The sequence below is a fragment of the Macrotis lagotis genome, chromosome 1 (genome assembly GCF_037893015.1).
Source record: "Macrotis lagotis isolate mMagLag1 chromosome 1, bilby.v1.9.chrom.fasta, whole genome shotgun sequence".
Taxonomy (NCBI): Eukaryota; Metazoa; Chordata; class Mammalia; order Peramelemorphia; family Peramelidae; genus Macrotis; species Macrotis lagotis.
In genome coordinates this window covers 283,927,757-283,950,147 of record NC_133658.1, presented here as the reverse complement: position 1 = coordinate 283,950,147, position 22,391 = coordinate 283,927,757, and the positions used below count along the sequence as shown (strand labels likewise).

The 22,391-nt window shown below is 36.8% G+C and overlaps 1 protein-coding gene across 2 annotated transcripts in view; it reads left to right on the top strand.

Moving 5' to 3' along the window:
- COL5A1 (collagen type V alpha 1 chain) overlaps positions 1-22,391 on the top strand; it is a 288,050-nt gene that overhangs the window by 250,501 nt on the left and 15,158 nt on the right. For both annotated transcript variants that reach the window (XM_074210737.1, XM_074210736.1), the window contains exons 46-63: positions 50-157; positions 649-702; positions 796-903; positions 2,203-2,256; positions 4,142-4,249; positions 5,054-5,107; positions 5,492-5,545; positions 6,334-6,387; positions 7,513-7,566; positions 8,180-8,287; positions 8,515-8,568; positions 8,716-8,769; positions 10,708-10,815; positions 12,023-12,076; positions 13,377-13,412; positions 14,936-14,989; positions 16,776-17,031; positions 17,894-18,006. In XM_074210737.1, the coding sequence (XP_074066838.1) occupies positions 50-157; positions 649-702; positions 796-903; positions 2,203-2,256; positions 4,142-4,249; positions 5,054-5,107; positions 5,492-5,545; positions 6,334-6,387; positions 7,513-7,566; positions 8,180-8,287; positions 8,515-8,568; positions 8,716-8,769; positions 10,708-10,815; positions 12,023-12,076; positions 13,377-13,412; positions 14,936-14,989; positions 16,776-17,031; positions 17,894-18,006 (1,485 nt within the window). The remainder of the gene's footprint in view (positions 1-49; positions 158-648; positions 703-795; positions 904-2,202; positions 2,257-4,141; positions 4,250-5,053; positions 5,108-5,491; positions 5,546-6,333; positions 6,388-7,512; positions 7,567-8,179; positions 8,288-8,514; positions 8,569-8,715; positions 8,770-10,707; positions 10,816-12,022; positions 12,077-13,376; positions 13,413-14,935; positions 14,990-16,775; positions 17,032-17,893; positions 18,007-22,391) is intronic.

The window sequence follows — 22,391 nt, the reverse complement described above, 5'->3', positions numbered from 1 at the left end:
CATAAACAAATATTTCATCATTTGGATATGTTCAATTATGTTTCCATAGGGAGGTGATGGAGAACCAGGTCCCCGGGGCCAGCAAGGTCTCTTTGGTCAGAAAGGTGATGAAGGTCCAAGAGGTTTCCCTGGTCCCCCAGGGCCAGTTGGATTGCAGGTAACTTCACAAGGCATAGAATAGTGCTCACTGTGACACATAATTTAATGAGTTAGAGGCTTGGAACAAAAACTCAGGATGACATTTCTGTACTTTTGTCCCAAATTACCCACTAACATATGCTCATTAAGCTCTTGATCTCAACTTATTTTACTCTCCTCAACACCTTTGTGAGCCCCTGCTATCCTTACAGAAGAAAACTAAAAAGATAAAAATGAATAAATAAATGAAAAGATGAGGTGGTCAGATAACTTTTCATCTCTTTCTAGATTTCATTGGTAAAGTCTAGTTATATGAAATGCCTCCAATATTCACAATATCAAGGCTGCTGATATTTGTACCTCAAAACACAAATATGTCCCTTTCTTTTAAACCTACCAAAATTTTTGAAGATTCCTGGTACTACAACCCTAATGCAAAGTAGTGTGTTTCTAATATATGACGTAACAATATCCCCTTCAGTGTTACTGAATAATTTCATCTGCTTATAGGGCTTACCAGGACCTCCAGGTGAGAAAGGAGAAACTGGAGACGTCGGTCAGATGGTGAGCATGACTAACCACAATTGCAAGATTTTCTTCATAACCTATAATTTTATTCCAACACAAATGCTGAATGCTCACTCTCTATTTCCCTAGGGCCCCCCTGGTCCCCCTGGTCCCCGAGGACCATCAGGTCCTCCTGGAGCTGATGGTCCACAAGGTCCTCCAGGAGGAATAGGAAATCCTGGAGCAGTGGGAGAGAAGGTGATTTTTCTTATTTATTCATGATTTATAGTTAATTACTTTTACTCAAAGAAACATAGGATATATCCATATATGAATGGGTGTCTACATTTAACCACATAAAAATCAATTGTATATATAGAATTCATTTTGTCCAGACATGTAGCTAGTATGGTTATGTGTAGAAGACTATAAATTAGTTGTGTGCATAGGCTGATATGCTGCATGCCATGTAAACAAATATACAAATTATTATACATATGGAATATGTTTGTGTGCTGTCAGATATACAAATCAAAGATTGCTTCATACCTAGAAAATACAATTTAGGCTATGGTAGTGGATCATAAAAATTTAATTGGGAGCTATTAAATTGGGATCTATGCATCAACAGCCTCCTTGAGGAAGATTCAAAGCAATATATTCACCATCAAAGCTCTTTCCTCAGATTCCCTGAGCCTCAGTTTCTTCATTTGAAATGAGGGGATGTGATAATTGTGTTTACCTCACAGAACTGTTGTGAAGTTCAAACAGGATAATGAATATAAACCGTAGGCAAGTCATAAAAATCAGCTATTGTTATTATTATTATTCCTATACCTTCCAGCAACTAAGTACTGGAAAGGAATAAGCAGCTGTGTCTTAGAGCATCATAAAACCAATTCTTAGAATTTCCATTTTTTGTAAAATTATTATTCTCCCAGAGCTCTATATCTTCTAGACAGGATATGATTTCTTTCATTCTTGTCCCATGTTTGTACCCATGAACTCTCACTACCTTGTAAACATTTAATGTTTTTCTTTGTATAAAAAGAAAGAAATGGATGTGAAACCATCTACATACATTCCATAGACTTTGCAGTGGATTTCTTCCTGTTTTCAGTCCTTCAAATGAAATCTTCTGCCATTGATTTTTTTAAATGATAAAGGGAATTAAAGAGAAACTGCATTCCAAGAGCAAAAAGAGTGTCAGAATGACTTTTGCCACCACTTGGGCACTTAATTGTCAGGTAGCATGGAGCAGGACATAGTGCTGGCATCAAAAGGTCTTCTTATAAGCATATTCTTCCTCTTCAGCAAAAAAAAAAAAAATGGAGGAGAGACATTACAATATGGAGAGGAGACTGAACTTGGAATTAAGGACACTTGAGTTCAAATTCTGCCTTAAACACAAGTCCCTTTAGATCTTTGGTTTTCAGTTTCTACATACCTTTAAGGTCCCTTCCAAATCTAAACCTACAAGCCTATGCTCCTGGCCTTAAGACATCTACATCTTATTTATGTTCAGTAGGATTAATGTGTTTCCTTTACTTCCCACAGGGTGAGCCTGGTGAATCTGGTGAACCTGGTCTTCCAGGTGAAGGTGGTCTTCCGGTAAGTGAAAGAGCTCTAAGCACAGATAGATATGTACTTTCATCTAGATGGATGAAGATGGACATGAACAGAAGTATAAGCAGAGCATTCTATAATCAAATCATATCCCTGAACTTTTCTCTTATTAGAAAATGAGACTTGGGGCTATCCTCTGAATTGAAACAGAATAATTTGCAATCCTTCACCTAACCATCATCTGGAAGTGTGGAGGTGGCCCAGGGTTCTTCAAGACTTTGTCAATGGATTATAGGCTCATTCTACCAGGGAAGAAAGTCTTGCAGAATGGCGCCAGAGATAGCCAGAGATAGACTATGTTTGACTTCCAAGGACCAACCTAGATAAATCCTAAGATGCACATAACTAGAATTTTGACCACCAGGTCATAATCTTTCTAGCCACTGAAATTTATGAAACTATTGACTTAGGAACAAAGGAGTCACAAACTGTGTGGAAGAGTACCCAACATTGCAAAAAAAGAGTATCTCTAAAAATGTTTGGAGAAAGATTATAAGTGGCATTGCTATTTCTGTGGTTGTTTCCAATATCATTCTCTAGCTAGTTACTGACATGCATATGGAATGTGCTTTTTAATAGTAATAATTATACATAGTCAATAGCCTATGATTTTTTAACAATCCTAGAAAAAGAGAAAGCTTTTTATTCTTTCTCCCTCCTCACCCTCCTATCTTTCTTTTTCTTTCTTTTGCCACATCATAAGAGAATTAGAAGGAAGCTTCAATCCCTTCCACAACTATGAGGGTGAGGGTTACATAATTGTATAAGAGAATTAGAAATGTTTCAATTTCTTCCACAATTAAGGGATGAGGAGATGCACAGTTCCCTCCAAGAGGCTAAAATGCTGAAAATCACACTGAATGATGGTAAAAACAATACATCTCAGATCTATGTCAGGATGCCTCTTTGGGCATCAGTTATCTCATCTGCAAAGTGAGAGTATTGGCTTGGTCCAAAAAAAGAGCTATGAGAAGATAATTTTTCCCTTTGGCTTTGCAGGGCTGGGACTCCTGGGTTTGCAACTCGTGTCAGAATTTTTCCAACATGCTGGCTAATTTTACTGAAGTGTTTTTTTTTCTCTCTTCTTTGTTATAAGAGATAAAATTTGGGAAACTGAGGTAATAAAAAAAACAAAAGCTATCAGTAACAATTATTTTAAAAGTCAGAGTTGTATTAGATTAGGGATTTAACTTGAGATTCATAGCCCCCAAGAGATTCATGGAGATGAAAGAGATTCTCTTTCCTCCCCTTTGAAGGAAAGGAGTTCATGAACTTGGATAAGAAAAAAATCTATATAATTAGTTGCCTTTGTACTTTATTTTCTGCATTTTAAGAGCATTACTATCATAAAAGTTATAAAAACTTTGCCAGAGTGGCAAAGGAGTCCATGATGCAATAAAGTTTAAGAACCCTTGGACAGGATGACCTCTAAAGACTTTCCTGCTCTCAATCCAAGATTATAATTCCTGAGTGAGATTTTGAGGTTTTTATGACTGCTAGTTTAGTTAGGTTTCTCAATGGTCTCCTCCTCCTCCTCCTCCTTATTCATTTTGATTTTTGTCATTTTTGTCTTCTCTTCCTCTTCCTTTTTCTCTTCTAAATATTTGTAGAAAACATTTGTTAGAAAACAGATAGTCTTCTTTAATGTACAACCAACTTTGTGATTTTAAGCTTTCAAAACAACTCTGTCAGGCATTCCCTCATAAGTGGTGAATATGTTAACTTAGAGAATAGGGGTGGACTCCTTGTCAGTTAAACTGTTGAGTAAAAGCAGGCCCAATAGCCATAGCCAAGAGTGACCAATAGTGATTATACAGAAACCACAAGGATGTTTTAGTTACTTCATAAGGAATTGCCTTTTTGACTTTAGGGACCCAAAGGAGAAAGAGGAGAAAAGGGTGAATCAGGTCCCTCTGGTGCTGCAGGACCTCCTGGACCTAAAGGCCCTCCTGGTGATGATGGACCAAAAGGAAGCCCTGTGAGTATCTGAATGATGCCAAATTAAAAGGCAGGACTTCTGATAACCACTTCCAAACAAACATCAGAAGTATCTTCCTCTAAATGTAATTATATTTCCCAGAGTATCAAATCCCTAATTTCATATTTTACTGTAGCAGATTTTTCAAAAGTACTGTTGTTCACAAGGGCAATTCTTAACAGGCAGCACACTTCATTGTTACATCACACCCTCCATATGACAAAGGAGACATACTAAGTTAGTTAAAGGATTTGAGTTTAGCCCTGTTTGCCTCAGTTTCCTCATCTGTTAAATGAACTGGAGAAGGAAATGATAAACCGCTCCAATATTTTTGCCCTAAATGGCAAAGATAAACCCTAAATGGGATCATGAAGAAGAGACAGTGTTGACTGAACAATGAAACACTAGTTGAAGAAACAGCATGCTAAGTGGATAGAACTGAGCTGATAAAAAGTTGTAGGGCTTGCTCAGGATCATGTAGCTAATATGTATCAGAAAAAGGACTCCAAACCAGATCTTTCTGGCTTCAAGACTGGATTTCCACTCACTATATCATGATACTTATCAGGATACTTTAGAGGAAAGATTAATTCTTACATACATAGATTTGATAAATTTGATAAATTTCCTTTTTTCTCCCAGAGATACATTCCTATATATTACATTAGAAGATGCATTCAGTGTGATGATGAAGACACATTGTGGCACTAGTCAGCTAAAAGAACAAGATAATATTAATGGACTAGGTGATGTGATGTTCTCAACTAGATGGATAATCACCTGAAAATGTTTTTCTCTTTTGAGGGCCCTGTTGGCTTCCCTGGTGATCCTGGTCCCCCTGGAGAACCTGGTCCTGCTGTAAGTATCAACTGGTCATGGTCATGGTGGTTTGTGCAAAGACTTTGATCTGCTTGTTTCCCCAGCCCTTTCATCTTGGGATTTTTTTTATATTTTTCATTTTTTAGCCACAAAGAGTTCCACTTTTCTTCAGTGTTATCTTCCTATTTGCTTCAACATTTTGATAGGTGAAAAAAAAAGAAAGAAAAATGCAGTAACTATTTCTAAACATCTCTTCAACAACAAAAAAAAATTACCTCAAGTTAATACAGATTTCATTTCTTTTGAAAGGGGGATGAGGATACTTTTGGGACTCATATGGCCTGCTAATGGGTAGAATTCTTTGAAAAGACTCTGTAAGAAACTGGGGAGGTTAGAATTAACTCATTTTTCTTTTTTCCAAAGGGTCAAGATGGTCCACCAGGTGATAAAGGAGATGATGGTGAACCTGGTCAAACTGTAAGTTATTTTCAGCACCCTAGAATCACTAGGAATCACATTCCAAGTTTTCTGGCAGAAAATAATCCTATAATTCTTATTTGGCATTCTCACCTTGCTTTGCACATGGGGAGAAATCATTTGCTTCGAAGGGTTTTGGTCCATTTCTGTCTAGACCTAGAGGGTCTGAACCAGATGACACCTCTGGGACTTCTCCAGCTCCCGCCATCTGTGCATCTATAACCACAGGATTTCTCATCTTAAATTAGATGCTGAGTTTATGATTAAATGAGGCCCTGCTTCCAGCAGAGATCGTTGTTTAGTATTCCACTCAGAGATGACTACCAGCTCCACCCAACCATACCCCCCCCCCAACAAATGGAGCAGTTGGTTATTGTGAAATGACATGCCCTGCGGGTGAGAAGCTTATGTCCAGAATCTTGGGATTTGATTACTCCCATTCCACAACACAGCAGAATTATAAAATGGGAGTAGATTGTGATCATGTAGCCACAGCCAGGACATTAATTAGACTCTGTAACCTGTAACAGAGAATTCCTTGGGCTAGATTAATGCAAGCTCCTGTTAATATGATTCCAGATTTCCAGGCATTTGTGTTATGATGTGCTAAGGGAGAATAGAAAAACAGTTTCAGGATAGCTGGGGAGAGCTCAGAACTGAAACTCAAGGGATTATCTTTTATTAACCCCCACCCCCTGCAAAGTAGTTAGACTCTATCCAGTTTTGGTACATGTTAATCAGGAAGCCTCAATATCAACTCTTTTCTCATCTTCTTTCTCTAAATTCAGGGATCCCCAGGCCCCACTGGTGAACCAGGGCCATCTGGACCTCCAGGCAAAAGGGTAAATGACTTTGAAGAAAATCTTGAACTTTTGATTTTTCTATATGAAACAATGACCAATTTTCAGTGTCTTTTGCTGATTTTCCTTCTGTCCATGATGCACTTTCTATTCAACTTCCATCATTATCATAGGACAATGCCAGACATGGAATAGGCATATAATATTTACTAATTGATTTGATTATTGATTGATAGAATGACATCACTATTATATTCAGTTGATGCCAGACTCTTTGGGTGATAGTTCAAGTTTTATCAGTAATTGAGAAATAAATAAGACATCACAATGGGGTTATATTTATCTCTACCCTATTGGAATTTTGTGCAAACCAGAACAAAATTAAAAAATATTTGCATGGGGAAAAATGTAACCATATGCACACCCCCACTAAATTATTTGAAAGAGAATCAGAAAAATGAGGTCAGGTCTTTGTCACAGCAACAGTTCTTGTCTCCTTGTTTTTCTTTATGATTTTGGTGGGTAGAGAAAGGGACATTGAAGTAATAATATATATTTTGAGTAAGAGCCTATGCAAACCAAGGGTGATTGTCCAGCATTTTCCCCATTATCCCTGCTGTCCCCAACCCATTATTGTCTCTCTGTTATCAATCATTGATTGTGTCCCTCTGTGTTCAAATAACTAATGAATGCTTGAATGAAGGGGGGGGAAGCTTTTATTAAATACTATCCATGTGGCAAGTTTTGAATAAGCAAATACAAGCACAAGGATAATCCCTTAAAAAAAAAGAAACCACCCCTGACATTTGAATGGGGGAAATAACACACATAAGGGATTTGTGACCTAAGGGGTTCATTGGTTAAGGTGGCAAAGGATCCATAGAGCAGTAAGAAGCAATGGTAGAATTAATTTGGTCCTGTCTCCACCACTGAAGATAAACTTCAGTGGTAAGACAATTGAAGAGGAGGTAGTAGGAAAGCCAAACATTATGGGAACATTTCTGCCATACTGTTCCAAGAAAGGTGATCATAATTCATAACAGCAGGCCCCCAGAGTGAAAGTTTCTCCAAGATTCTGTCTCTGGTTTAAGCAACAAAGCCTGAGTGGAGGAGGTGGTGAGAGGTAAGAAAGTGAATGGTCTCATGTCTATTCTCTGTTTTTGTTAGGGTCCTCCTGGACCAGCTGGCCCTGAAGGAAGACAAGGAGAGAAAGGAGCCAAGGTAACTTGCTTCTTGCTCAGACTGTTCTGCATAATATCCAAGAGGGAGTTGCTTGGAGGGTCAAGGGGATGGGGTACAAGGTGAGGAAAGAGGAAAAAAATCAACATTTAACTTCCTAATCCAATTGTTCAATAGAAACAGCAAAGCTTGGGGCACTGGCTTCAAAGGAAGTTGTATTTTGTTTCAGGCTTAGAGATAGTTAACACACACCAAAAGAATGTTAATGATTTTTTGTCTTGCCTAGGGGTAGTTCCTTATAGCATGTGTTTATGTTCAAGGGTCTGTCTGCCAAGCTGCATATGTTTGTCTCCTATCATCATTGCCCTAAAGGATCTATGAAACCTAGTAACCTAACTCTGAAGGATCAGAGCCATAATATTGAAAAAACCTGAATACATAAAGATTTGGGGGCAGCTTTGAAATGTCTAAATATGTGTGACCTGGATCAAGTCACTTAACTTTCTTATATGTAAAATTAGAGGGGTGAGGGGAAACTTGATATTCCCTTTCAGCTTTAAATCTATGATCCTATGAAATAGGATACAATAGGAGTTGGTGTGGGAAGGTAAATTGCATTTCACAGAACATTTTCTCTCTTCTGTTTTCCCCATAGGGTGAAGCAGGCTTGGAGGGGCCACCTGGAAAGACTGGTCCAATTGGTCCCCAAGGTGCACCAGGCAAGCCTGGTCCTGATGGCCTTCGAGGGATTCCAGGCCCTGTGGTAAATGTCTTAGGGAGCAAAGGGAAGATTAGTTTGTGCACTGGTGGCCAATTCATAGTCCAAACAAGCTGGAATGAAGGCTTTCTGTGAGGATGTCAAACCATATGTTTTAGCAAAGTAGAGGTAGAGAGGGTAGGGGAAGGTCTTAGAGAATGAGGGAAGAAGCATAGATTATGATTGAAGGGCTGTAGTGCTTGATTCTTAAACAAATAACATGTATTTTTCAGGGAGAACAAGGTCTACCAGGATCTCCTGGCCCAGATGGTCCCCCTGGTCCCATGGTAAGTGCCATCCATTACCTAAAGCAATTCCTAATGTACAGACTTGGTGAGAAACGTCTGTGGTTATGTTTTCTATAGGAAACTCTAAATCATATAAGCCAATATTCATCAATACTAAAATAGAATTCTTCTACTCTTCTCTTTCAGGGTCCCCCAGGTCTTCCAGGTCTGAAGGGAGATTCTGGTCCCAAAGGTGAAAAGGTATGACATCTGTAACAAGTAAACCTGAACTCTATGCCTTTCTTTCTCTTCTATTTTCTGTTTCTGGCTAGGAAGCAGGTTTCAGAATCAATCAATAGTGAATTTTTATCATGTATGTTATGAGATACCTGGCCAGTGGAAGCTATCATTATACTTTATAATTTTGAAGTTGTATAGCTTCATTGGCATATGCTACCACAGACATAAGGTCCCCTTGATTCTATAGTAGATAATAGTAGCTAGCATTTATATAGCACTTTAGAAATATTTTCTCATTTTATGTTCACAACCTTGAGAAGTAGGACCTGTCATTATCTTCTTGTTATAAATGAGGAAACTGAAGAAGACAGAAATTAAATGACCTGCCTAGGGTCTTGCCACAAGTTAATGTCTGAAGCCAGATCTGAACTTAAGTTTTCCTAAGTTGATGTTCATGACTCTATCTGCTATTCTAAACCTACCTGCTTCTCTAGTCCCTGAGTCCACAAGAGTTGCTATGGCTAAATCATTACCTGTGGCCACCCCAGTTATGAGCTTCTTTGAACTTACTTAAGTTGGTGCTCAGGCAACAGAGATACAGGTCTGCCTGTATTAAGTGCCTTTCCATAGACTTGAAATGAAAAGATGAAAAAGCATCTATTGTGCAAAGCATTTTTCTAAACACTTCAGATACAAAATGTTAGCCCACACCTGCTCTCCAAAAACTTAACACATAATTGAGGGGGACAATGAATATGGATGGTCTCAGGTGCAAGTCAGATAATAAGGTCCCATGATCCTTTTAGAATTCTTTAGAATTAATAAAATGGAATCCATTTCTGATACTGAACTGGATGGACTTTTGTTCTGAGAACTTTCTCCTCTAGAGCTTCAGTAGTTGTAACTGCTGATAAGGAAGGGACTGAAATAACTGCAGAGACAGTTGCCAAGTTACATTTCCATACCAGTTGCTTGCCAGACCAAAGGAGGTAGGGTAAACTGAAAAACCGCAAAGCTCATGAGCTTATCAAGAATGCCCCTAAGTGACAATTGGTGGAGGTGGGGATAATGGATTCCTTCACCTCCAGGATTACACTCCTGGACTATACTGTAGTGACTGGGTTAGAAATGTACAGACTCTAAGAACACGGGGTCAAGAACACATGATGAGGCATCAGAAAGGGTCCTGACAGGAGTGCTAGTATCATAGAATGTTCTGAGTGCTAGGAATGGTTTCCACAAAATCCTACTCTGATGTCTTATTGTGACTTATGGGATCATGGACTCTTAAAGGTGATTAGCAGAGTTTAAGCTCTGGTGAGTTTTAATTGCTAAGCTGGAAAGACTTAAAATCTGATCCCAACACATTGAACCTGCTGTTTATCACCAGCCTAGCTCTTCTACCACCAGAAGATTGACCATTAAGTATGGAATCTTTGACAAATTTGAGCCATGAAGTAGCATTAGTCTCTGCTCCCAAGATGGTTATATGGTCTAGATGGGATACGAGGCATAGATACATTGAACATATCAAGAAACAGTGTTTGCTAAACTGTTGACTCCTCACTATAGGTACAGAATGAATTCAGAGCAGGAAAAGTATTGTCAGCTAGAGTAGTTAGGGAACACTTCATGGACAAAGTGGAACTCAAGGTAATGGGATGGACAAGATTTAATTAAGTGGAAAAGAACTCAGAAAGTATCCTATTCTAGGCCAAGAAGATAGAAGAATTAGAAATATATACAGAATTCACCAAAAGACTTTTCCTGATTAAGGTAGATCTCCCCAGAATTCCTAGATCTCACTTACTTAAGGAAGCTTCAATTGCCTGTGCCTCCCTCCTTTAAGACTAAACATGATTCTCATCTTATTCTTCCAGGTATATATCCCCTCTCCTTCCTGAAGATATGATTTTTAGGCACTTGTTAAATAGCACATTCATCACTCTTTTACTGCAGGGTCATCCAGGTTTGATTGGTCTTATTGGACCTCCTGGAGAACAGGGTGAAAAAGGTGACCGAGGTCTTCCTGGACCCCAAGGTTCATCAGGTCCTAAAGGAGAACAGGTGGGTGATCTGGTCCCTATTTTACTGTTTATTGTCTAGCCTTCTCAAGATAACTAGACAAATTGTAAATTTGTGGAGATTTAGAAGCTCATTGAATAGGTAATGTAAGGGAGAGTTCTTCCCAAACCACAAAATTCTCTGCCAGTGTGTGATGGTAAGATTATTACTACTGTTATCAACACCACCACTATCATGAACAAAAAACAGCAATATCATCATCCATCCCAAACCCCTCATTTTAAAGATAAATAAACTGAGGTCCACAGACATAAAGCATGGATGTCCAACCCTTTAGCTTTTATGAGCAACTTCATCCAAAAAAAACTTGTCAAGGGCAACATATAGAATTTAATATTTATTTATGACTACCATATTACCAAAGAGAATAGTAATAAAATGTAATTATGCCTCACAAATGGGCTTTGAGGGTGTTATGTGACCTGGAGGCCATGGATTATACACACCTGACATAAAGAGAAGAACTTGAAATAGAACTCAACTCTTCTGCCTCCCAGCCTACACCTCTTTCCAAATAAAAGAGATAAGCACAGGGATAAGATCTGTGGTTTCATTAGTAGAGGCAACTTTTAAACAAAGAAATTCCATTTGCCAATGTAGGTCAGCAACATCTCTGCAAATTATTATCTTAGAAAGTTTCCTAGATCATTAAGGGCTTAAATGACTCACCTAGAGTCACACAGAGTGGACAGAATTGATACTTGAAACCATATCCTCCTGGTTTTAACACTGGTGGTTCCTTTTAATGTCATGCAGCTGCCTGTCTTCCAACTAAAAAGTAGTCTTCAATGTAAAAGTGATTTTTATTATCCAAGAGGAAAGATGTATATAAAACATTCTGAAGATGACAAATAGCCCCCTGTAAAATAGAGACATAGATATCTTGAAGCAAATGAGAGCCTCTGTTGGGAGAACTGGCCACTCAATAGTCATAATAAGAAGAGTGATATTCATTGGCATTTATATAACACTTCAGCATTTGCCAAGTGCTTCAAACACATTATCTTGTTGGAACTTCACAATAACCCAGTCAGGTTGGCATATAATATAAAGAATAAGTCATTCAGAAGCTTACAAGGGAAAGTGATGGTTAGTGGAGATATAAGGAGACCAGAACCCCATTTTCATGTGCCCTGCCTGTTTGGAGAGACTAGATTTTGATATCCCTTTATCTCCTTTTCCTTTTTAGGGTATAACTGGTCCTTCTGGTCCCCTTGGTCCCCCTGGACCTCCTGGTTTACCAGTAAGTATCTGGAAAGGTGTATTCATTGTGATTTCATACATTTTGCTTCCAAAGTTTCAGAGATTTCCTAGAGCAAAATCAAGGGTGAAATGAGGAAGGGAAGTGGAAGACAACAATGAACTTTGTCTTCCATGGGCTGGTTGAGTGATGAAGCCAGGATTGGTATCTGTGAGTGGACAAGAAAAGTTGGGGTGATCACTTTGTTGGTTAGAATTTCATTGAAAGCAGGATTTGAAGTGCAGAAAATAAGGAGATAGAGAAGATCTTATGCAATTTTGCTGAGTAAAATGAGGCCGGTGGACACTGGAGAGTGTTATTTAAATGTATTGATAGGCATTGTAGATACCCCTCTATACTCTTGGAACCATTACAATGCCTGCTTTGCAGGGTCAATCCTTGGCAAATCTATAAAAATGAATTAAACTCCACTTTTTACCCACTTTTCCTAATTCTATATCTACCCCATGCCTGATCAGCAGCACCCTATTGCTGTCCCTGGAAAACGTCAAGTTCTTGACTCTGTCATGATCTCCTCAAACCTCTATGACAATAAGTGAGTTTCCCTTTCCTGAATATTCATTACCTAATTTGATCAACTAAGTATTGACTTCATTCTCTTGGGAGAATGCATCAAAGGACACTTATAGGCAGCCTATGTGCATTTCCAGTGTCCTTCTAGAGACAACCTCCCCCCCCACCCCAGACCTTTGATAGTTAACTCATTACTAATTCTAATGGTGAGAATTTTGTTTCCTACAGGAGAGTGGTTACCTATCCTCCTATGGGAATTGCAGGGTATTTTGCCATTCCTGTAGGAATTGCTGGGCATAGGATTGGCAGGGTATTTTGCCATCTTCTATTCACCCTTCCCTTCCTATATTTAGTTGATTTTCTCTCCTTCTTTTCCCTTCACAAATAATATATTAATTCACTCAGTTAATCATTTTAAAATTATTCAAATAAAAAAATAAACCAATTTGCAGTGGATATAAAATACAAGGTAAATATAAGGTTATTGATTTTAATGGCCTTTAAAAACTTATATTGAATCACATATATTCCATTTGACTAAGATGATGACAATTAGTTCTGCTGAATTATTTCCCCCCCCATCCATTTCATTTTTTGTTATGAGGAATGGGTTCCTGGCCAAGTATGGGAGATTTTGGAAATGTTGGTGATATAAAAGTGAAAGATAAAAAAGAAAATTGCTTGAAAAATTTATATCTAGATGGGAAGTAAACACATGGTCTAGAAAAAGTTACTACCATGATCCTAATTTCCTGTTCTTTATTTCCAGGGTCCTCCTGGTCCCAAAGGTGCTAAAGGTTCTTCGGTAAGTTCTACATTTATTGAAATCTATGAGTTTGATTTCTCAAAATCTTAAAGTTGAAAGGAAGTTCAGACACCATTTAGAACAATCTGCCTAAGAATCCTCTGATTACATCCTTGACAAATGATCTCTACTTAATGAAAATCCATTTTTCCTACTTCTCTCTGAGGCCAAAAAAGAAACAAGAAGCAAGTCTAATCCTATCTCCATGTAACAGCCTAATACTGAACGATAGCATTCTTGTGCTTCTTAAGTCATGTGCTTTACTTAATTTTTGAAGAGGATCAATGCCATCATAAGTTATTTTTTGACTTACATGTGAATTGGATTTAAGTGAGGCAGAGTTGTGCAGTTGTCAGCCTCACTTTCTTTTTCTGATTTATTTGAAGTCCAGTGATAAGACAAAAGTCAAGATGACTGACATTGGCCCAATTTACTTTGGATGACCTCAGTATCTTTGATGCCTGATCAAGATCTTAAGTGTTCCATAGTATTTCTTTCAACAGCCTTCATGGCCCTTGGAAGAAAATTGTTCTCATCCACCCATTCCACTGAGGAAAGTAGTCATATACCTGCTGTAGATACCCTCTAATTCACTGATGGATTTGGCGCCTATCAGCCTGGTTTAGCCCATCTGGTTACCAGTGTGTGACTGCTGCTAATGCTTTAGCTTCTTGGAGCCACCACTAAGTATTGGGTGAAGGTGGACACCAAAGGTATATGAGTAGCCCTGAGAAGGACTGGGCAACCCCTCACATCTGGAAATACTACTAGACTTTCTAAAATACCCTATTCACTCTTTCTTGAGTATATTCTTCTGTATGCTAAAAATTCTTAATTCTTTCAATTCTGTCCCCCTTCCCTTTGACTTCGTTTCTAGCTTTTTCACCATTATGATCACCTGTTTTGAATTTTTTTCCAACTTGTCAATATTCTTGCTACCAGTCTTTCAGTTTTAGTCAGGGGAACAAATTATGTTGTCTTAGAAGTTTAGGAAAAAAGTCTATGCTTTAGGGCAAACACAAGTTCGCATAGAGCATAGGCTTAATTCCACACTCAACCTGCATGCTGAAGGGAGATATATATATTTCTAAGATCCCTAAATTTTCCCAAAAACTCATTGTGGATCTCTCATTATTTTACCTCTATGAACAAATCTTTTCAACCTACTTAACTCTAAGATTTATATGTAATTCTCTGCTAAGTGAAAAAATACTTGCTAGTTTTCCCTAAATTTTGTTCTTTCAAGATCCAAGGGTTTAGGCATGCGAGACATTCATTCTGGAATCAGGGATGTGTGGGACAAGTCTATAGTCTCTTTCCATCCCTCTCTTTTTTCGGTTTATTTTTATAGACCTATCCCTGCCCATTCTCAACTTTTGCTGAGACTTCACTGAAGTCTTTCTTTCAAACATTTGATTACTGAAAAGATTAGAGATATTCATGTGAAAAAACTGCATTTTTTCCACAGTTGCTAATGCTCCCCAGTGGTTACACATGTGTTTACTTTTTTTCTTTTTCTCCAGGGTCCAACAGGTCCCAAAGGAGAGGCCGGCCATCCTGGGCCTCCTGGTCCACCTGTAAGTATTCTTTGAGGATTTAAAAGTTATTGTTGGAATTCTCAGTAACTCATAGTAACATTATAGTCATTGCATTTCCCCGCCCCCTAGGAAATTCCAAATCAAAGGGAAAGCTCAAGGGAGAAAACTAGATAAGATATAATCTTTTGGGAGGAGATGACCTTTATGTTTAAGAAGTAGTATAACAAGTGAAATGGTGAAAAATTTCCTCGAGTTAAAGATAGTGTTCCTTCAATCTTATTCCCAATCTTGGTTTTATGCTTATGTATATAAATATCTGGAAAATTAATTTTCTTCTTGGATTCAAAAGTTTAGATTAGGTATTCTCTGGGTGCCTACCCCTATACAGTTGTGGGTGATAGAAAAATGTAAATAGTCCTTGTTCTCCAGTTGTTCACAACCCAGCTAGGGAGACAAAACACATACATAAAACAATTGGCTATACAAGGTAGCGTGTGATCAAGTATAAAATTACTATAGAAATTTAGAAGAGGGAAATATAATTTAAGAGTATTTCAAGCTGTAGAAATTAGAGGAAGGGGAAGATGAGCAGAACCTTGAATTGAATAAAGATGTGGGATTTATGGAAAAGGCTAGAGAGGACATTCTAGAATAATAAAATATGTGAGAAAAGAAAGTCAGGGAAAAGACAGGAATGTGCTTGGGAAGGGAGTGAGGAGGGAATAGACTGGACTAGAGCCAAGGATCTTGTGAGAATATCAAAATGTATATATATATATATATATATATATATATATATATATATATATATATATATAGAGAGAGAGAGAGAGAGAGAGAGAGAGAGAGAGAGAGACCCTTCTAGCTCCAAATCTCTGATCTTAGGATGTATTGAAGGTGGCAGATTTAGACTTATTCTAGAGAGTCATTGTTAAAGGAACAACACCAACAGCAGCAAATTGATATGATGAAAAATGGGCTCTTAAAGGAGATTTTGTAGCATATATATTTATCCAGCTTGACAAATATACATAGTTTTATATATATATACATATATATATTTAAATATATATGAATCTATATTTATATATATATAAATATTATGTATATATAAACATATGTATCTATGTATATAAAAATCCTTTACAGTGTGTACCAGGTATTTTAGGCCATGGGAATACAAAAACTTAAAAAAGACAGACCAAAAACAAAAAAAATCTAACCTAAGTCCTCATGGAGCCTAAATTCTACTTAGGATACAACTTGTAAAAAGATATATGTGGGGGCGGCTAGGAGGCATAGTGGATAAAGCACCGGTCCTGGAGTCAGGAGTACCTGGGTTCAAATCCGGTCTCAAACACTTAATAATTACCTAGCTGTGTGGCCTTGGACAAGCCACTTAACCCCATTTGCCTTGAAAAAACCTAAAAAAAAAGATATATGCATGTGATAAATTGAAGGAAAGTTAGAGAGGGAGAGTAACAATGAGGAAGATCAAGAAAGACTTCTCATAGGAGATGGTTCATAACTGGGAGAATCCCTCTACTGAGCTTAGTAGGCACCTACCCTTAGTAGGTGCCTATAGATATTTGTTAAATTAAATAAAAGATTCATTGCAAAGAACTTAGTGATGGAGAATGGGGAAACAGGATATCTATTAGTCTAAGGCAGCAGATATGAAGTGATAAGAAATTATGTGTCATTCCAAAGGAAAAATCTTCTGCTCTTACATAGGCATCATTCTTCCAACTGTGCTCATGTACTCAAAGTTGTTTCTAAATCAGTAGGATTTGTTTACTTTGCTTTTGCCTCTTCCATAATGCAGGGTCCTCCAGGAGAAGTCATTCAGCCATTGCCCATTCAGGCTTCTAGGACTCGAAGGAATATTGATGCCAGTCAGTTCCTTGATGATGGTAATGGTGAGAACTACATGGATTATGCCGATGGTATGGAAGAGATCTTTGGCTCACTTAACTCTTTGAAACTGGAAATTGAGCAGATGAAGCATCCCTTAGGCACTCAACACAATCCTGCTCGTACCTGCAAGGACTTGCAACTCTGCCACCCTGATTTCCCTGATGGTAGGTGAAGGGGTAGCTACATGATACAAAGAAGAGGGTACTGTGCTTGGAATCAGGAAAATTTGAGTTCAATTCTTTCCTCCAATATATAACTAGTAGTATGATCCTGGGAAGTTACTTAATCTTTATCTGCCTCAGTTTTCTCACAGGTGAAATGGAAATAATAATAGTACCTCCCTCCTAGATATATTGGGAAGGCTAAAGGAGATAATAAATGTAAAGTGCTTTGCAAACCTGCACTATGGAAACATTAGCTGTTATTGTTATTAGGGGAGCCATGGAACTAGAGATGCCCAACTCAACATAATTTATAAACTTATTAGGTTTTTTAAATCTATGAGGAAATCAACTACTGTGCTTATATTAGAAAAGTAAATCATTTCAGCATCTCATTTCCTGTTTAAAGAATCCAAATGGGATTATTAGGTTTTTATTTTTTATTTTTAATGCTCTTGAGTTTAGACTACCCTTTAAATTTTTTAATAAATTATTTTAATGGAATTTGAACCCAACCATAAAAGTAAATTATTCATCTTTTGCATTAATTGTCCACTATGCTTTGTTCATTATAACTTGCTCAAGGTGTATCAAGAGTCCAGATGGGTCCACAGAACTACTCTATAGATTTTCTTTGTGCATTTAGTAGGATAAAAGAAAAAGGTTCTTGAATTATAAAACCAAGCATTTTAAGTATTGAACTGAAATTGAATATTATCTAAGGTGGAGGAAATATTCTGAGAACCAATTACCTGAACATTGTCTGACTCACTTTCTCTCTCTCTCTCTCTCTCTCTCTCTCTCTCTCTCTCTCTCTCTCTCTCTCTCTATTTCCCTCTCTCCACCCCCACCCCCTGAAATCCAGGTGAATACTGGGTTGACCCTAACCAAGGATGTTCCAGGGATTCTTTCAAAGTTTACTGCAATTTTACAGCAGGTGGAGAAACGTGCATCTTCCCTGATAAGAAATCAGAAGGAGTAAGTGCTGGTGTGATTTATTTCCCTCTGAAAATTTTCTGAATGTGTATATTATGCATCTGGTAAGTTCACCTGGATGGCCTCAGTTTATAAATGAAAATCAGTGATTGATCTATTTATTCCTGATCATTTCAAGATCAAGAGGACTGACTTCCAGAAGTATGATTTAAGGTATTTTAAAATAGAAAATCATAGGAAATGAGAAGGAAACGTCAATTGCCTGGAAATTTTAGGCAAAGAAATATACCAATGAATTGGGTTTTCTGGCTAATTAAGGCTTAAGTAGGATCATCTTTTTATGCTCAACAATTTCTGAAAATATTCCTGAAAATTCCTGAGTTCCTTCTCCTATCTTAGTTATAACACTGCATATTTATTGAAGGATTTTGTAAGACTTTGGCAATCATTGCTGTTCCAAGCAAGATATGTAGATTTTTAAATAGAAGGTATGGAAGATTCAAGTGAGTGGTAAATAACCACAGGGACATCTACAGGAAGCTCCTGTTTGGACTTTAATAATCCATTTGATTTTTCATGAATTGTATCTTTCTCCTACAAGTTCAATGACAGAAAAAAAATTCTATTTGGTTAGATGCTAGAGTCAATTGGATTCTGATTCATTTTATGTTAGTTCCATTCTCTGTGTAACCATTGGGATCTCATTTTTTTAAAGTCTCTCTGATCTACTGGATTGGAATTTAGGTTCTTAATATATTAGGGTGTGTGTGTGTGTGTGTGTAAATATATCAACATTTCTCTTATAGTTCATCTTTTTTTAGGTTTCACAATTTTGAAGTGAAATGTGTGTGAAAATATGAGTATATTTCTTTTATAGTTCATCTTTTTTTAAGTTTGACAATTTTGAGAAGAAATGCAAAGGCTGCTGCTGGTGTTAGAGTACACTGCTGTCCCTCACGACTCACTTTCATTTTTAGCATGCACTCATTTTTGACAATCTTGGCATAGAGAAGCACCCCAATCCTCATCTGTGAATGGTTTGTTGAAGTCAGTATAGAAATATAAAAGCAAGAAAAATTACTAGCCAATTCCATTAAATTCTTGACAGGAGCACAAAAACTCAGTTACAAAGGACCGCCAAAGCCATTTAATTTACCTTATAACTAAACAGTCTCAATAATTAGTCACACAGATTTAGCTTAGAGACCTCCAAGCAACCTATTCCATTGATGAACAACTTTAATTGTTGGGAGGCTTTTCTTTATGTTGAGCATAAATATACCTCTTGGCATCTTCCACCAAATGTTTCTTTTTCTTCCATTGGGAAACTACAGAGAATAACTCATACCTCTGCTCTGTGATAGTCCCTCAAATATCTGGACACTGATATAGAGGCCTAGTAAGTGTTTTCTTTTTATGCTTAAATCTGCATTTTATTTTGGTTTGTCCCATATAGAAAGGATTAATTTTGATGAAACTTTGATTGCTTCATCATAGAAATGAAAAGGATTTGAGAACTGCCTACTGACTTCAGAGAATTATTGATTATTCTAAATATGGTTATTTTTCCTTGGGTTATAATAAGGTATTTACCATACTTAATAACAGTAATTGTTCTTGATTTATTCCAGTTTTGTAAATATACAAATTTGGTAGTATTCAGAACCATAAAGATTTATTTTGGCAAAAATATATAGATTTCATTTTTTTATGACTGTATACATACCTCCTGCTGGGGGAGAGCAGACAGCTAACTATTTTATAGGCAGGTAATTTTTGTTCTTAATTGCATGGTTGACTAATTTCTGTCCCAGTGAGATAATGAAAAACAAATGTGTTTGCTGACACTTCTCTAATCTTTCATTTTCCACAAAAATCTTGCATCAGAGGTAGCCTGACATCAAGAGACTGGGATAAAGGAAAATGTCAATATTTCTTAATCAGTCAGTTAAGACTGTTACAGTGGATTTGGAAATATCTCTTCATTAATAGAACAAAATGTGTACTACAGTTAAATCTAATATTCTCAATGGCAAGTTCAGCCATGTAAACATAGCACTATGATAGTAGTTCAGTCGATGGGGTCAATATGGAAGGGAAAAGAAAAACCTTAAAAATGTTGCAGAATTCTTCAGTGGGTCCTCACTAGTAAATACTAGGAAGACATCAGAGCTGGGATGCATTTCTGATAGTTCTTGAATGAAAACTGGGCAATGGATCACTGTTGGACCTTTCTAGAGCAGAGCACCCCAAAGTCAGTAGAGAACTTAGAGATGATCTCTTTGAACCCTCCCATAAGAGAGATAAGGGAACTGAGATTCAGAGAAAGGATTTATTTACTTAAGCTGGAACTTAAACCCAAACCTCCACAATTCTTGACCAGTCCTCTATTGTACCTACAATGAAATTGGTTTTCATAGTCCTTAAAAAAAAATCATATTCATTACTTCATAGTTTGGAGGGTCACTTTGGCATTTACATGTACATATATACATATATATTTGTGTATTGTATAATATACATACATATATAATATTGTATAATATATACATATATTTAGATTTAATAAAGATTTATAGGTATAGATATGTAGCTATACATGTACACATATTGTTTATATGTGTGTGAATACATATGTCTGTGTATACATGTATATACATGGCTATATATTATATTCAAATACTGTATATGCATTTGTATATATGAAATGTAAATATGTAGATTTATATATATAAAGTGTAGATATACATATATATAAAATATAGATACATATAAATATATATATATTTTATGTCCACATCATGTATATACATACCCTTATAAATACAAAGCTACATCCTTAATAGCTTCACTATTAAGAAATAAGTTCTAGCATGAGCGAATAAGATTTAGATCCAAGTTGTCCTCCCAATCCACAATCTTTTCTCCCACTAAATTATTTTGGAAATGAGTTGGAAAACCAAAAGAACAATTTTTTACAATAATGATGAAAATGTCAATAAAAAATTGAAAGACTTAAGAGCTTTGATCAATGAAATGACCAGCCATAATTCCAGAAGATTAATGATGAAGCATGATATCTACCTCTTGCAAGAGAGATGAAGGACTCAAGATGTATAATGAGGCATGTGTTTTTTGGACATGACCAGTATGGGAATTTGCTTTCCTATATTTATGTGTTAAAAAGTTTATTCTTTTTTTTAAATAAGAGCAGGGGAAGAGGGAGATAGGGACAGGTATGGAGTTCCCAAAATTGAGAAGAGAACAAAAGAAAGATCAGTAGGAATCATAAATAGTAGGATAGCTTTGAAAACTGCACATTGGATATATTGTATACTTTTAAAAAAGCAAGCTGAATTTAATCCATAATAGGTAAGAGCACTAGACTTGAATTAAAAAAGACCGGAGTTCAAATTCTACCTCAGACATTTGTTGTGCAGCCCTGGGACAAGCCTAAAAATAGGGATAAGAATAATATCTACCCTACGGGATTGTTGTGAGAATCAAATAAGATAGATAGATAGATAGATAGATAGATAGATAGATAGGAAGGAAGGAAAGGAGAGAGGGAAAGAAAGGAAAGCAAGAAAGCAAGCAAGAAAGCAAGCAAGAAAGAAAGAAAGAAAGAAAGAAAGAAAGAAAGAAAGAGAAAAAGAAAAAGAAAAAGAAAGAAAAAAACTAGAGAGATAGGTGGTTTCTTCTGGATTCTAGTCTTCTCTGCTTGAAGCTACTCTTAATAAATGGCATATTATTAATGATTTTTAATGAGCTAATATATTTCCCTCTTAGTGGTATTGTCATTTAAGATTGTGTCTTCATCTAAGTTCTGTCTAGAATTAAGATAGAACAGTTATAGAGTTTGAAGGTTGTAGACATCATAATGCAGAGGTAGAGAGACTTTTGGCTGTCTCTGAAATAATTCTCTCAGTAAGGGGATAATATATAAGGTAGACTTTGTGGAAATGTTCAATAAACATTTATTAAATATATACTGTGTATTGGCTACTATGCTAACTGCTGGGAAATAAATAAAGGAAAAAAGAAAGACAGACCCTATCCTCAGAAAGCTTTCAATCTAATTCAGGAATACAATACATAAAAGAACACTGAAAATATTAGCGGGTGGGGTACAAAAGTGGGTTAAGAATGTTGTCCAGTCCAAGACATGCAGCAGGTAAGAAATGAAGACTTGACTTGTCTGTAAGCCCTCTTCAAATGGACGCTTTTTTTTGGGGGGGGGAGATTCTTTGTTCCTCTCTCCTTCTGTCCAATAAGAGAAGCAGGGAGTATTGAGGACACTAAAGAGGTGTGAGTAACAAATCTAATACAGTCTTAAAGGATATTATTTGATGGAAAGAAACTTTGAATATATTGATTTAAAGAAAGTTGGACAAATTTTCACTGAGGCAGGAGAATTAACTCTTGTA